Source organism: Pseudonaja textilis, chromosome 5 (genome assembly GCF_049901715.1).
Source record: "Pseudonaja textilis isolate UNSWEBS1 chromosome 5, rPseTex1.2, whole genome shotgun sequence".
NCBI classification, from domain to species: domain Eukaryota; kingdom Metazoa; phylum Chordata; class Lepidosauria; order Squamata; family Elapidae; genus Pseudonaja; species Pseudonaja textilis.
This window is the reverse complement of record NC_141994.1, coordinates 31,267,815-31,284,379: the sequence shown is the minus strand read 5'-3', so window position 1 is coordinate 31,284,379 and position 16,565 is coordinate 31,267,815. Positions and strand designations below refer to the sequence as shown.

The 16,565-nt window shown below is 37.3% G+C and overlaps 1 protein-coding gene across 14 annotated transcripts in view; it reads left to right on the top strand.

Moving 5' to 3' along the window:
• The window catches only part of GRIP1 (glutamate receptor interacting protein 1), a 286,681-nt gene that overhangs the window by 239,358 nt on the left and 30,758 nt on the right, over nt 1-16,565 (top strand). For 11 of the 14 annotated variants that reach the window (XM_087935571.1, XM_087935574.1, XM_087935573.1 and 8 more), the window contains exons 8-12: nt 516-663; nt 1,867-2,036; nt 7,356-7,511; nt 8,833-8,985; nt 10,336-10,522. In XM_087935571.1, the coding sequence (XP_087791697.1) occupies nt 516-663; nt 1,867-2,036; nt 7,356-7,511; nt 8,833-8,985; nt 10,336-10,522 (814 nt within the window). The remainder of the gene's footprint in view (nt 1-515; nt 664-1,866; nt 2,037-7,355; nt 7,512-8,832; nt 8,986-10,335; nt 10,523-16,565) is intronic. The other 3 variants (XM_087935578.1, XM_087935577.1, XM_087935576.1) reach the window with 1 other exon arrangement.

Genomic DNA, 16,565 nt, shown 5'->3' with positions numbered 1-16,565 from the left:
TTACCTTGCGGATTTAGAACTGCAAATCCAAGTGCTAAATACAATATAATAGAATTATTAGCTGTATTCAAGGCAGTTGTAATTGTACTTTCAATTACAAACACTAGAAGAGCCAATTTCACAAATCTTGTTTCTGATATAAAAGCCATTTTAAAATAGCAAGCCGAAGTATTTTACTAATTGTTATTTGGTTAGAAGAATACACCTGCTATTTTAAAATCCATTTTGGAAATTACTTATTGGAGGTCTTCAAAATGAATTAAATATGGCATTCTGAAGCACTGACATTTCTTTTTTTTAAAAAAAAGTTTTTTATTTTATATAAACAATAAACAGTGTGTCATCTGGGTACAAATATCTTGTGCAATAACAATTACAATTAATACATATTAATTACTATAGTATTAATACTCTATTCTTACTTTATACTACTATGCATAATATATCTAATTATTATGACAATCCCAATCTTAGCATATTTAATTCTTATGAAACACTGACATTTGTTTTTACAGATTCAGTAACAACAGCTTCTGGGCCATTGCTTGTAGAAGTTGCCAAAACTGCTGGTTCTGCTCTGGGTGTTGCACTATCTACCTCAATGTGTTGCAGCAAGCAAGTCATTGTTATAGATAAAATAAAATCTGCAAGTATAGCAGATAGGTGAGTTGTAGTACACCCTGTTATGTCATTCATCTGCATACAAATCATATGGAACATAATCTGGCACTCAGAAGAACAATTCACACACTAAGAGTATGGATAGCAGAACCATCAGAATGAACTAAATTGTAGACAGATCATGTTTGTAAACTCAAAACTTCAGAACCAAAAATGCTTTCCCTCAGTAAAGTTGTCCCTTCCCAAATATCTGCTAAATCTTTAATGCTACATTTCATTGGTGGTATTCAGCTGATTCGCACTAGTTCGGGCGAACCAGTAGCAAGGATTTGGCATGAGTCACCAAACCAGTAAGTAACTTCTGACTGGCCATGCCCCCGACCTGGTTGCCCAGTTTCTGCTCACTGGCCACGCCCGCCTGATGCTCGCTCATCCCACCCGCCTGACACCAGCCCACCCAGTCACTCCTTAACATATTTCTTTTTTTCCCCTCCCAACAATCAGCTGTTCCTACGATCAGTTGTGCCGGGATTCCCCTCGCTTACTTACTGCTTTGCCCAGGAGGCTTCCCTGAGGCCCAGGAAGGCAAAAAAACCCCTCCATCTCCCCTCCATTTTTTGCCTTCCTGGGCTCCAGGGAGGCCCCAAAATGAAGCATGGGGGGGTGCTGCGTGTTCCCCCAGGCTCAGTTTTCTGCCTTCCTGAGCCCCAGGGAAGCCTTCTGGGAGCAAAAACGCCCCCCAGGAGGCTTCCCTGAGGCCCAGAAGTCCCAAAAAACCAGGGGGGGACTGCAAAAAGCAAAAAAGCCACACCCACCTAGTTACATGGCCACACCCCTAGCCACACCCACAGAACCGGTAGTAAAAAAAATTGAATCCCACCACTGCTACATTTCCTTCAAAAAATTCTTCCCACTATTTAGTTGAGTTCAATTTACACTTCTTTCAATCTATGCAATTCTTTGGTGACTCTGGACTCTGCAGAATTCTGGGAATTATAGGCAGGTTAGCTACTTGCCTGTTCTAGACTTGCAGAAATGGTAACCAAAATTATTATTTTTTTCTAAGCACATTGAAGAAAAGCCTCATCAAATAAAAATAAGCAAGGATTCCATATAGGTAATCCTGCCATATCAATCTTATAATCAAATAAAGAAAAATTCTGGAAGAAATAACTGTAAAACCAATGAATGATATACTTCAAAATAATAGTGGACTGTTTTGAAATGTTTTCTTTTTTTCCATAGATGTGGTGCATTACATATAGGTGATCATATTCTGTCTATTGATGGTACTAGCATGGAATACTGTACTTTGGCTGAAGCAACACAATTTTTGGCTAATACGTCTGACAATGTCAAACTAGAAATCCTTCCCCATCATCAGACACGTCTTGCACTTAAAGGACCAGAACATGGTAGGATGATTGTATTTCTATTATGTTTATGGAATTATTTTCACTTAGCTAGAAACACTATTTGAGTTCATTGGAACTAGCTTGAAATAAATGTTCATCACATGAATAGAATTTAATACTGAAGTGAAATTAGTTGGGAAAGTGCCTTTACTTATCTGAGAGAGGTTCTGAAGACTGAAGATTTGCATATAATTTTATTTTTATTGGTATCCATCATCAACAATAAAACTCTGTGCTGTTTTAGCTACTTTATTGTTGCTATGTTCAACAAGGTAGTTCTGTACGTACTGAATATTCCTCTGAATATAACTTTGGAATCATTTTGAGCCAATATAAGACTGGCTAATATTTAGGACTTGGTTAATAGGACTTCAATTGATAGGAAGTAGCTAAAATTAAATTTGCTCAAACAAAATTTCATGCTACTGTGTTAGTAGCAAGAGTATTGCTTAGCTATCCAAGGTGGATTAAGAGAATTAATGACATCTTGACCAAAGCAGTGTTATGTTATGTTATCTTAATTAATAAATCAAAAGATTTAGGGTGGAGTGAAATGCAAGTTAGGGTGGTAATTATAACTAATTACTGTCAGTAAACAGGCACTAACAGGCAAAAAGAAAAGAAATATCACATGAAAGGAATACTTCTTGCTCTTGTATTTCTCACAAAAGACATATCTTGATATTACAATAGGACTGGAGAATAAAGTAATAACTTTGGTTTTAAGAAAAAGTCAATTGTACAGTAACTATTTTTTTTAATTATATCTAAGAGTCGAGATAATAGAAAAGGGTTATGAGGAAACTTCTTCAGTCCCAGAATCCTTTGTGCACAACTTTCAGATTTTGGTATAATTTCTACATTCCTATTTGTGGTGCTTTCCTGGAAAGATCAGTGTTCATAATCATAAAAGGAACTTTCACAAGTAGAAAAGGTTCTTTGCTACAAAATGTATCCTGAAACAGGGAAGCATATGCTGTATTTTATGGGCTAGGCATAATCTAGTTCAGTGTGAAATGCATGAATAGAGATGGTGTCTCTTTTCATTGAGAAAGTGCTCAATCATTGTCTTTCCTGGATGATTAAATCTGCCAAGGTTTCACTGGACAAGAGAATTGATCAGTCCCTCTCTGAGTGTGTATCGGTTGCCATCTGCTTAAGAAGGCAATTATAAGATTGTTAACTGCAAAAATCCTTTGATTTGGAAGATCTCTGTCATTATAAGTCATACTCAAGCATTCTGCTCCATGGGTAGAGTGGTTGAGAAAGTAGTAATCTTACAGCCCCATAGGATTTAGATAAAATTAATTATCTGCACCCATTTCAGTCAGCATTTCATTTGAGGTGTACCAAGAGTGATTCAGTTGTGCTGGTGGATGTCTGTTTCAGAAGCTAAAAATGGGGAGCTCTCATATTCTTAAGGGCTTTTGATGCTATTGTCCATGGTACTGAGGACGATCTAGTGGTAAGGTTAGGTAACTTTTGTGATACCCAGGTTGTTAATCTCAGTTATCTCATAGTGATAGGTTCTACCTTGTTGCCTATACTGTTTAATGTATATGTGAAACTGTTGAGGAAAGGATGCAGAGCTTTGGAGTGGAATATCAGAATGCTAATGATAGCTACTCTGCTGTTTTGTATAATCCAGTTCCCAGGGCTTAATCAACACCTTTAAACATTACCTGATTTTGATAATAGTCTTGATGAAGGACAGAAGGCTGAAATTAATTTCAGATAAGGCAAAGACACTACTGATCAAAAGAAATTTGAACTCAGGAACTGAGATAAAATTTGTTTTGGTTGGGGTGTTTTCCCCCCAAAGAGCAGTTGTATACTTTGAGATTACATCGTGGTCCCTAGCTGTCACTGGATTTCAGGAAAAAAGTGGAGTAAGAGCACAATTGCACAAGTATGGACAGTACATAAAACCGTAACCTGAGCCACCCAAATGTATTGATAGATATACACACTTTTACTGCAATCTCTCTTGATACTGAAACATGCATTATTTGGGGGTAAAATGCTTTTGGTGCAGAATGTGATGGCCAATCTGTTACCTGGTGCAAGGTACTAGATTCAGGATACAGGCTTCAGTCCTGTATTGAAAGATAATGAAAGCCAGTTGCCTACTAAGAACAAATGAAGATGCTGGGGTTCATGTTTAAAGCCCTGACAATTTACAGCTTGACTCTCTGAGAGGCAACCTATCCCAGTACTGTAGGAACCCACCTGGTCATAATCAACAGGAGAAACTTTTTTCAAGATACATTGTCGGAGGTTCACCTATTTGATATGTGGGAGATCTTCTCCTACGAGGCTCCCATCCTGTATTATGTACTCCCCAGAAAGGAACTTTTGATCCTACTCCTCAAAATTAGAACAAGAAAAACGTATTTTTTTCAAGCTTATAATTGTTAATATCATTGTTACTGATTTTTATTTTGACTTTTTGTATATTTTATTTTATTCTAATCTATTTTAAGTATCTGTACAAAAGAAATATAAATTTAATAATAAATAAAGGATTGTATTCTTTCCAAATTACTGGTGAATAAGAACGTGTTCTGTTCAGTGTTAAAAATTTAACACTATTTAACCCAGGAGAAAAATATACAAATATGATTGATAAAAGAATCCAAGAGGAAACTTCCTTTCAGTCCTTATTGAATAAGCAAGGAGAAATTTGAAGCCTATTTTATGTTTTTTTCCATGTTTTGTGTCAGTATATAATAATTTAACATCTTCACAATGCAATTGTCAGGATTCCGGGAGTTACTCCAATTAAATCACGAGCCCCGAGCCACACTCCCAAAACTAAAAAAGATTTATTTGAAGGTAACATTCTACATCCGGCATTTACCTGGGCATAGCATTTTGTATACATGTTTTATAGATGACAGCAATGTAAGAATAATTGAAAATTCTCATAGATTTTAAAGAATGTATATTTAATAAATTTAGGATTACTTTACCTCCCTTTTACCTTTTGATGGATGGAGGGGAGTGGGGAATCCTTAAGGTAAATTTGATTCTGAAGTGACCATTACAAAGAATAGCATTTGTTTCCTTTCTTGCATTTGGGATGAAATATAGTCTGAAGAAATTCAGAGCAATAAATTATGACTTTGAATTTCTGTTTTTTCTTTTAATAATTCTCCAACATTGAATTTTTGTTTTGATGTTTAAGAGATAGAATTCATTTCCCTGAATAATATAACACCAGTGATAAATGCTGGTAAAATTAAAATGTCAAAGTAATAAATTGAAATGACTGACATGTAAACAACTCTAAATTACTATGAAAAATATAGAGCCTCTTGGGTTTTATTTTTGTTTTTTTAATATATACACATTCATTTCAAGGGGGGGATATTTTCTAAATTTAATTACTAATTGTACCTTATTTATGATGATAATGTTGGATTAAATGTCTTCTTGAAAGGGTTTAATAAAGGTAAAGCTAAAGACAGGGGCAGATTAAAAATTGATTGAAGATGTTCAGAATTTTTTTGAAGTCTCAAACTCATCAGTGTTGGCATTGTGGAAGGCTGTGGCATACATTCTAGGATTTGCTTATCACCAGAAAAAGGAAGATGGTAGGAACAGGATATTTTTCCAATTACAGGTGAAACTCGAAAAATTAGAATATCGTGCAAAAGTTCATTTATTTCAGTAATGCAACTTAAAAGGTGAACCTAATATATGAGATAGACTCATTACATGCAAAGCAAGATAGTTCAAGCCGTGATGTGTCATAATTGAGATGATTATGGCTTACAGCTCATGAAAACCCCAAATCCACAATCTCAGAAAATTAGAATATTGTGAAAAGGTTCAATATTCTAGACTCAAAGTGTCCCACTCTAATCAGCTAATTAAGCCATAACACCTGCAAAGGGTTCCTAAGCCTTCTCTCAGTCTGGTTCAGTAGGAAGCACAATCATGGGAAAGACTGCTGACCTGTCAGTTGTTCAGAAAACTAGCATTGATACCCTCCATAAGGAGGGAAAGCCTCAAAAGGTAATTGCAAAAGAAGTTGGATGTTCCCAAAGTGCTGTATCAAAGCACATTAATAGAAAGTTATGTGGAACGGAAAAGTGTGGAAGAAAAAGGTGCCCAAGCAGCAGGGATGACCACAGCCTGGAGAAGATTGTCAGGAAAAGGCCATTCAAAAGTGCTGGGGACTTTCACAAGGAGTGGACTAAGGCTGGAGTCAGTGCATCAAGAGCCACTACACACAGACGGATCCTGAACATGGGCTTCAAATGTCACATTCCTCTTGTCAAGCCACATCTGAACAACAAACGTCAGAAGCGTCTTACCTGGGCTAAAGAAATACAGAACTGATCTGTTGCTTCTGATGAGAGAAATGTTTGCATCTCATTTGGAAACCAAGGACCCAGAGTCTGGAGGAAGAATGGAGAGGCACACACTGCAAGATGCTTGAAGTCCAGTGTGAAGTTTCCAAAGTCTGTGTTGATTTGGGGAGCCATGTCATCTGCTGGAATTGATCCACTGTGCTTCATTAAGTCCAGAGTCAATGCAGTCGTCTACCAGGAGATTTTGGAGCACTTCATGCTTCCTTCCACAGATGAGCTTTATGGGGATGCTGACTTCATTTTCCAGCAGGACTTGGCATCTGCCCACACTGCCAAAAGCACCAAAACCTGGTTCAATGACCGTGGGATTAGTGCTTCACTGGCCAGCAAACTCACCTGACCTGAACCCCATAGAGAATCTATGGGGCATTGCCAAGAGAAAGATGAGAGAATTGAGACTGAACAATGCAGAAGAGCTGAAGACTGCTATTGAAGCATCCTGGTCTTCCATAACACCTCAGCAGTGCCACAGGCTGATAGCTTCCATGCCACGCTGCGTTGAGGTAGTAATTGCTGCAAAAGGGGTCCAAACCAAGTACTGAGTCTATGCACGCTTATACTTTTCAGAGATCCAATATTGTTCTATGTATAATCCTTGTTTTATTGATTGCATGTAATATTCTAATTTTCTGAGATTGTGGATTTGGGGTTTTCATGAGCTGTAAGCCATAATCATCTCAATTATGACAAATCATAGCTTGAACTATCTTGCTTTGCATGTAATGATTCTATCTCATATATTAGTTTCACCTTTTAAGTTGCATTACTGAAATAAATGAACTTTTGCACGATATTCTAATTTTTCGAGTTTCACCTGTACTTTCATTTTCCTTTTTAATATATTTATATTACCCAATTATTTTTCCCATTTACAAATTTTCTGATTTCTTTTCTTTTCATTTTTTAATATGTACTTTTTTTCATTCCTTCATGTGGTCAGTAAAGGTTCAAAGGAGCAACAAGCAGATTCTATGGGATCCTTATGCCAAGAGCCACAGCAGTGCCCTCAGTTACCACCATTATAACACCAAACACCCTGATCATTTCAGGATGCCAGCTTTGAAATGCCAGAAAACACCACCTCAAAACAGTCTTTGTAATGTTCCATACTTTTTCCTTCAGACATCTGTTATTGTTGTGTTATTGTTGTTTTCCTAATAATATCCTGTTTCTCATATTCTTTTCCTATTTCTGGCTTTAAAACCTTTTGGATTTATAGGGTCTCAGTGTTTGTCACAAGCACGTTCAGGTTATTTCTGACATAGATCTTTTCCTGCTTTAATTCTACATTTTCATAAAGAATGAAAATGTTTGAAAACTACAGAGGTTCCAGTTTTCCTAAACACATTGATGTACAGTTAAGTACTTTTTCAAGGAAATACTCTTAAATGCAAAATCTATGTCCGAAATTATCTCTTTCAAATGCTAGATTTGAAAATGTGATTTCTAATCACATCGGTATGTATTATTTCATATAATTGTGTTTCGAAATGGTTGAAGTAATTGTGAGAATAATTGCCTGTTTATTTAAGAAAAACAAAGTTATGCTCTTGTTCAAGTAAGAGATTTTTTTAAATACCATATTTTGGGGTGTATAAGATGCACTCCCCCACAAAAAAAAGTGGGTGGAAATGTCTGCGTTTTATACAGAGAATGTTGCTGAAGCCCTGCCCACCCACCGGCCCCTTCAGCCTCTGCCTCCCAGCAATTTGCCTCCTTGCAGCAAACAGCTGGTCAGCTTCAACAGAGCCTGATTATCACAAGCAGTTGTTTGTCAGTTGGATCTGCCTCCTGATGAGCAGCTGTTTCAGGCTGCAGGGATTGCCCACTGCTGCCTGCACGCACCCTGTTTTCAGCCTCTGCATCCTGTATTTTGCCTCCGCATGCCCCATTTTTGGCCCATTACGATCTCCATCACCAGGAACAGGCCAAAAATGGGACGTGGAGGCCAAAAACGGGGCATGTGGAAGTGAAAAATGGGATGCAGAGGCCGAAAATGGGGCATGTAGAGGCAGCAATAGACGATGGCAATCCCTGCAGCCTGAAACAGCTGATCATCAGGAGGCCGATCCAACCAACAATCAGCTGCTTGGGTTAATCAGGCTGTGCTGAAGCTGTCCAGGCTGTTTGCTGTTTGCTGCAAGAAGGCAAATTGCTGGGAGGCAGAGCCAGATTTGTTTTTCTTGTTTTCCTCCCCCAAAACTAGGCGTGTCTTACACTTCGGAGCATCTTATAGTCTGAAAAATATAGTAGTAGACTTCACCCTAAAAATTGTGATTTGATGCCTAGATTTCATTAAATTTCTGATTTGGTTAGTGGAAACCTATAAACTTTAGGCAATGTCCAGCTTATAACAGACAGTTACAAACACCAATTCTAGTATGCTTTGCACCAAATGTGCCCTTCTCTTTCAACAGCCTTGGTATCTTCATCATTTTCTCCTGCCTCCATGAGTGCATACAGCTTGAGTTCACTAAACATGGGAACTTTACCGCGAAGCCTCTACTCTACTAGTCCAAGAGGAACATTGATGAGAAGAAGAATGAAAAAGAAGGACTTCAAAAGCTCACGTAGGTGATCACAAAGATTATTTGTTTTAGATCAGAGTTATGAGTCACATCTATATCTATACTGTATTCTACACTGTAAATAAGATTTATTTGGAATTGTAAATAAATGAATTATTTTATGTCTACATGATTGTTCAACTGCTTCCAATTCTTTGCATACTAACGGACAGTAGATAGACAGGATTCTTTGTCAGTAAAATCTTCTTTGAGGTCTTGTGAACTCATGTTTATGGATTTGGAAATCTGCAAGGAGCCTCAAGAAGCAGTCTCATAACAATCAGCAATTAAAGAGGCAATCTTGCAGCAATCAATCTTCATGAAAGAATATCTTCTGGTACTTTTTTATTGTTGCTTTTTTGGTTTATGAGTTTCTCTCCTTAACTAAACATATAAAAATCGTAGTCATTTTTATCTGCTAAGTAGAAGCTTGACAATTTCTCTTATAGAAACTTGTAGCCTTGTATAATTATTTATAAATCTGTTATTCTGATTACACTTGGTGGGTTGTATCCATCCATCTAATTGTGTCCAAAATGGACAAGTACTGGTCTGCAGTCGAACCAGGCCATGCAAGTGAGCGAAGCTTTATCTGCATGGCCTGTATGGGATCTAGATAGCACGCAAAACCACATACTCCCAGTCCATGGAATAATTGTTTTCTACGGAACTGGTCCCAGGTGCTCAAAAGGTTATTACTGTTTTAAAAGGTTGAAATAGTTGCTGAACAAATTTTGAGTAGAATGGCCAGGGTAGAGAAGCATAAAAAAGTTTCCCTGCATGAGAAAAAAAAATAACTTTTGTGTCAGAGCATGTAACCCAATATTATTATTTTCACAAATATCTACTATACACAGCTTTCCTTCTGTACTGTAGTCAGACTTTTTTGTAATAAATATTTATAAACAGGACACTTAAAATACAAAATTTAATACAGCTATCTTTTTAAAGAGATCTAGGATATATTTGACTGAAGGATGTATACAGTTTGCATTACCCTTTGTATTAAAATAGTATTACAAGCCTGTTAATAAAACATGTCAGTCACATGGCTGGGACCTTCTAGAAGTCGAGTATTTAAGGACCAGAAAATTGACTGGAGTAAAGACAGCTAATTCTCTGATTCTGTAACTGAAATAATGATCTACAGGGTTTTAGATCATCTCTTTTAGATCATCTCTTGCTAGGTTTAGCTAAATACTACTGTATGTTGATTCTGATTTTTAAGTATTCTAACTGAAAATGGTGACACTTGACGTTTTATTACAGTTTTTAAGGTAGTATTTGTATCAGAAAATGAATTCATTTGCTATCATTTTGAATGTCTTTGTTTCTGTTTGATATATTTTACAGTGTCACTAGCCTCTAGCACTGTTGGCTTGGCAGGGCAAGTTGTCCACACGGAAACCACCGAAGTAGTGTTGACAGCTGATCCAATTGTAGGATTTGGAATACAACTTCAGGGCAGTGTGTTTGCTACAGAGACATTATCATCCCCACCTCTGATTTCCTATATAGAAGCTGACAGTCCAGCAGAAAAGTGAGTTTCTTTGAAATGATTGGTAAAGTTATTAGCCCTATTTATTGCTTAGAACAACTTGGATCACTTGCAGTAGCTATTTTCGTGATTCAGATAATTTCTCAGGATTGTTCACTAAAAATGTGAGACATACTGTGTTTCCTATTTTGATTTCAAAAGGTTTTTTTTTAATGATCAGAGATGAGAAAAATAACAATTGCACTTTGTGTTATCTAGATGATGACCTTTGATGGACAATTGGACTTAAGATAATTAGATAAGTTTTTCCTAATGGAATATGTGAAGCTTAATTAAAAACTTACTATTTTAGTTTAGCAGGAAAGTATAAGGACCCGTAGAATGCAGTATTGCAGGCTAACTTTGCTCATTGCCAGGAATTTGATCCTAACTGGCTCATGGTTGACTCAGCCTTCCATCCTTCCAAAGTTGGTAAAATGAGGACTCAGATTGTTGGGGAGAATATGCTAATGTTGTCAGAGAGTGCTGTAAATCACTCTGCAGCAGTATATAAATAGTGCTATTGCTATTTCCTGGTTCAGTTATAACTGATATATGATACTTTTATGTTGTAAGCAGCTTTGAAACAAGATGAGTGGCAAATAAATTTAAATAATAATAAGTTGAACAACTATGGAGGAAGAAATCAATGATTGTACCAATAGTCATAGGAGCCCTTGGATCAATACCCAAAGGACTGCCTAGATACAGAGAAATTTTAAAATTCCTGATTTTGCAAAAACCCACTGTACTTGGAGCTACCTATATACTCAGACTCTACTTTAATAGTTCTCAGGTTTTTGATTAGGACTTGGTTAAGTTTTTACCAGTCCCAGACTGTGAATTGAATTGAAGATTAAAATAATAATAATAATAATAATAATAATAATAATAATAATAATAATAATAATAACAACAACAACAACAACAACAACAACAACAACACTAATTGCCATGGGCATGGGCAGTTAGGCTGCTTTCCTCCCCCCATTCCACATTTGATCCTGACTTCCTGACACCAAATGGGAACATGGTAATCTCCTGAGTAGACCTCACCTTTCCCTGATCCTCTCCTCCCTGCGTGACCTAGGATGGATAGGGGATGGGCCTGGATCCTCCTCTGATTGCTCAGACGGCCTCTGCTCCTCCTCTTCCTCAGAGTCAGTCTCCACCAGGGGCATGACAGTGGGCTCAATACTTCAAGAGATTCAACTTTATCATGAAATATATCCCAGGAGGGAAAAACATATTGGGAGACGCCCTGTCTAGAAAATCCCAAATTGACAATCGCCAGGAAGTGAAAACTATGATATCAGAAGCCCAACATGCAGGCCAAGTAATCACCTGCAGCCAAGCCAACCACAGATCCAGACACCTAGAAGACAAACTGATAACTGAGTTGAAAGCAGCACTTTTAACTGATCCATGGTTTGTTGAACATCAAACCAATTTGACAATGAACGAAGGATTGTCTTGGAAAGGAACCAAAATTTATGTACCCAATACTCTAAGACTGATGGTCCTGAAACATAGCCATGACTCGCGGTTGGGGGGACACATTGGGTTCTTAAAAATCCTACATTTAGTCAGGAGAAACTTCTGGTGGTCAAAAATAAAAACTGATGTCGAGGACTATGTGAAAAGCTGCTCAATTTGTGCCACAATAAAACACAGAACTAGAAAAACCCCTGGCCTCCTTCAACAAGTAGCTGAACCAACAAAGCTGTGGGAAAAAATTGCGATGGATTATATCATAGAGTTAGCTGAAAGTGGAGGAAGTACCCTGATTTAGACTATTATCGACTTATTTTTTAAGCAAGCCTACTTTACAGCATGTAACGGACTATCTTCGGCCAAGAAACTTGTGAAACTGTTCGTGAAACATATCTGTAGGCTCCACAGAATACCTCGTAGAGTAATCTCAGACCGAGGTGTATAGTTTACTGCTAAGTTCTAGAGGGAGTTTTTAAAGTCCATTCGGTCATCCCAAGGGCTTTCCTCAGCATTCCATTCTGCGTGCAATGGGGCAGCAGAGAGAGCGAATGCCATGGTGGAACAATACATCAGATGCTATGTAAATTATCAACGGAGAACTGGGCAGAACTGTTGCCATTTGCAGAAGCTGCTTACAATAATGCAGTACACAGCAGCACAGGCTTGACTCCATTCCAAATCAACACCAGCATGGGTTTTGTCCCAATGTCGGAGTTACCTAGGGAACCCCCCAACATCCATGTCTTTCGCGGAGTGGATGGACTCATTAAAGAAAGGTTGGGAGGATACGAAAAAAGCTTTAACTGAAGCTGCTGATGAATATTAAAAAACAAGCAGACAAACATAGATCCCTTCAACCACCATTTAAAGTAGGGGACAAAGTGTTTTTGTCAACTAAATATCTCAAGTTGAAACTTCCCAGTAGGAAGTTGGGCCCTAAATTCTTGGGTCCATTCCCTATATTTAAGATAATCAATCCAGTGACAGTCCTATTAAGTTTCCCTCGGCTGTTGGGGAAAATACACTCAGTGTTCCATAGTAGTTTATTGAAAGCTGCTGTAGGGTCAAATCTAAGGCCAATACCAGCAGCTCCCCCCAAACCTCTGATCGTACAGGGTGAGACACGTTATGAAATAAAGAAAATCCTCAATTCTAGATTATACCGCAGAAGATTACAATATTTGGTGTTATGGAAAGGCTACCGTTTGTCAGACACTACCTGGGAAAAAGTTGGGATATACATGCAGATAAACTGGTTAACCAATTCCATGACAGCTTCCCTGACAAACTGAAGGGTCCCCTTGGAGGGGGGGGGTTAAGGGCATCACATTAACCCCTGGTTGTGTTTTCTTTATTATCTCTTCCAGGATGTGATTTTTTCAAGGGGGGATGCCTGTCAGCTTTGGAAGCCATATTGAGATTCGATGCTCCCATGCTGCCACAACCTGAGAAAGTGGAAGGGGGATTCAATTGAGTAGCTCTAAGTAGACAAAATAAAATTCTTTTGTTAGTTCAAGGTCATTGAGAATGGTGCAGAATGAAATAAGGATCTTTCTTTAAGATGGATCATGATTGGGCCATGTGATGTGATGATGGCCAAGTGGGGATGGATTTGTAGTTTTGAATATTGCAAGGAAGCCCAAAAACTTTCAGATTCGGGATTCCACAGATGTGCCCGTCTATTATCTAAATAAAGATACCTTTGAGATATGTCTGTCTCAGAGTTATTGATTGGAATGGAGGTTTGCTGGAACGCTAACAGACTGCCTGCCATTCGCAAAGTATATATAGCAAATGAGTGAAAGAACTATTAAATGCTGTGAACAACATTTTAACTTCCATCCCATCCAGCACACTATGTGAAACTAACCAATTAATGTACAGCACAGCTGCCATTATAATTGCAGAATTGGGTTATAAAATGGCAAGAAAGAAACCACTGAAACACCAAAGTGAACAATTCGACTTGAAAATGGAAAAAGTATGAGGAGATATCAGCAATTTGAAATATTTGAAAGAAGGAAAACTAAAGAGTGAAAAGCTGAAAAATAATTTATGCAAAAAATACAACCTTAAGGAAAAACAATAACAGAAATCATGGAAGAGTTAACACAGCATGTAATAGCAACAGCAAAGAAAATCGAAAGGTACAAGGTACAAATAAAAAAATACCATGAAAATTCATTTCAGAAGAAACTAACATGTCTTCTACCGATCACTTAATGAAATTTTAGTGCAAACCAATATTCACCCATGTAAAGAAAAAACTTGAAAATTTTGGAAAGAACTGTGGGAAAACCCAGTGGAACACAATAAAATTGCCTCCTGGATCAAAGATATTCAAACATAAGCAGCACAAAACAAAATGGAGAATATTGTAATAACAACTGATATGATTGCAAAACAAGTAAAGAAGGTCAAGAACTGGAGTGCACCTGGCCTGGACGAACTGCATGGATACTGGCTAAAACACCTGAGCAGCCTCCATCATTGCATAGCCTTTCAATTTGATGAAATGCTTCAAAATGAACAAGTGAAGAATGTTAACAGCTGGTCGAGCATACTTGATAATGAACCATCCAGGAAAGAGCACAGAACCAAGCAATTATCTCCCAATTACTTGTCTGCCAACAACATTCAAACTTTTTACAAGAATATTGGCAAATTCAATATTCAATCATCAGATGGAAAACAGTTTGTATCTGGTAGAACAAAAAGGAAATTATAAAAAAATCAAGAAGAACAAAAGATCAGCTGCTCATTGACAAAATGGTACTAAAAATGCAAAATGAAGAAAAATGAATTTAAATACGGTGTAGATTGATTACAAGAAGGCATTTGTCTCATTACTCCACAGCTGGATTAATGCCTGTCTGGAAAACCTTGGAATCAGCAAAAATATTTATACATTTTTGAAAGCAAATATGCAAAAATGGAAATCAGTTCTAACAGCAAATGGGGAGAACATTGGTGAAGTCAACCTCAGATGAGAAATCTTCCAAGGGAACTCACTTTCACCACTATGTTCTACATCACATTAATTCCACTGACAATAATCCTACAAAACACAACACTGGGATACTAAATCTCAAGCCAACATGGCAGGATAAACCATCTACTATACATGGATGGCTTAAAATGTATGTGAAAAGCCCCACTGAACTTAAATCAATACTCAACCTAGTTCAACTGTTCAGCAACATCAAAATAAACTTGAAAAATGTGCTATATTATGAAAAATGAGTGAGGAAAAATGGAAAAAAATAGAAGGAATAGAACTGGGAAATGGAAGCATAATGAAAGCATTAGGAAAGGATGACTGGATACAAATACCTAGGCATATTGGATGTAGGTAACATTTTGAATGGAAAAGTCAAAGAGTCAATGCAAAAGGAATACATCAGAAGGATCTGCAAAATATTAAAAACAAAGCTGAATGCTGGAAACATAATTAAATCCATTAATACATGGACAGTTCTAGTCATACGCTACCCAGCTGGAATCATCAACTGGACTTTGGCTGAACTGAAAAACTTGGACCAGAAAACACACAAACTTTTGAATATGTACCATGTTTTACATCCACAAAATGACACTGACTGGTTGTACCTGCCAAGAAGAATATGGGGCAGAGGACTATTGCAAATCCATCAAACTGTAGAAGAAGAAAAATAAAGTATGAATGTCTATGTGAATCAAAGTACAGAAAAATTGCTGCAGACTGTGAAAATGGAGAACATTATAAAAACAACAGAAACAAAGGCAGAATACAAGGAAAAACAGCTGGATGACAGATTAAATGGATGGAAAACAAAGCTTTTGCACTTGAAAAACATTGAAAGAAAATGTGATAACAACTTGACATGGGAATGGCTTAAGATGGGAACCATCCAGAAAGAAACAGAAAATTTAATACTGGTTGCTCAAGAACAAACACTACAAACCAATGCCATGAAAGCAAAGATCCACTGACAATCCAAACTGCCAACTTTGCAATGACAAAGTCGAAAATGTTTCACATTTAATATGTGAGTGCAGCAAAATTGCACAAACTGACTACACAGTTAGACACAATCAAGTTTCTAAATTAATCACTGTGTCATTGTGTAAAAAATACACCCTACCAGTATCCGAAAAGTCATGGGAACATAAAGTGGAAAAAGTTATCGAAAATGAGAATGTTGAGAAACCTGTGGGATTTTCGAATACAGGCAGATCATCATTTGGAACACAACACACCAGATATCATAGTTGTGAAAAGCGAAGCATACAATTTATTGCTATCGCTGTACCAGGAGACACCAGAGTCGAAGAAAAAGAACTGGAAAAAATCACAAAATATTGAGACCTGGCCATCAAAACTACATGGTTATGAATGAAACAAGTGATAGTGATACCCATTGTCATCAGGGCATGTCCAAGAATTTTATAAAACACATCAAGAAATTGCAGTTTCCTGCAATAACACCTGCAGAACTGCAAAAAAATGTGCTACTCGGAACATCATATATTTTAAGAAGATACTTGGTTGATACCTAGGACACAGGCAGCA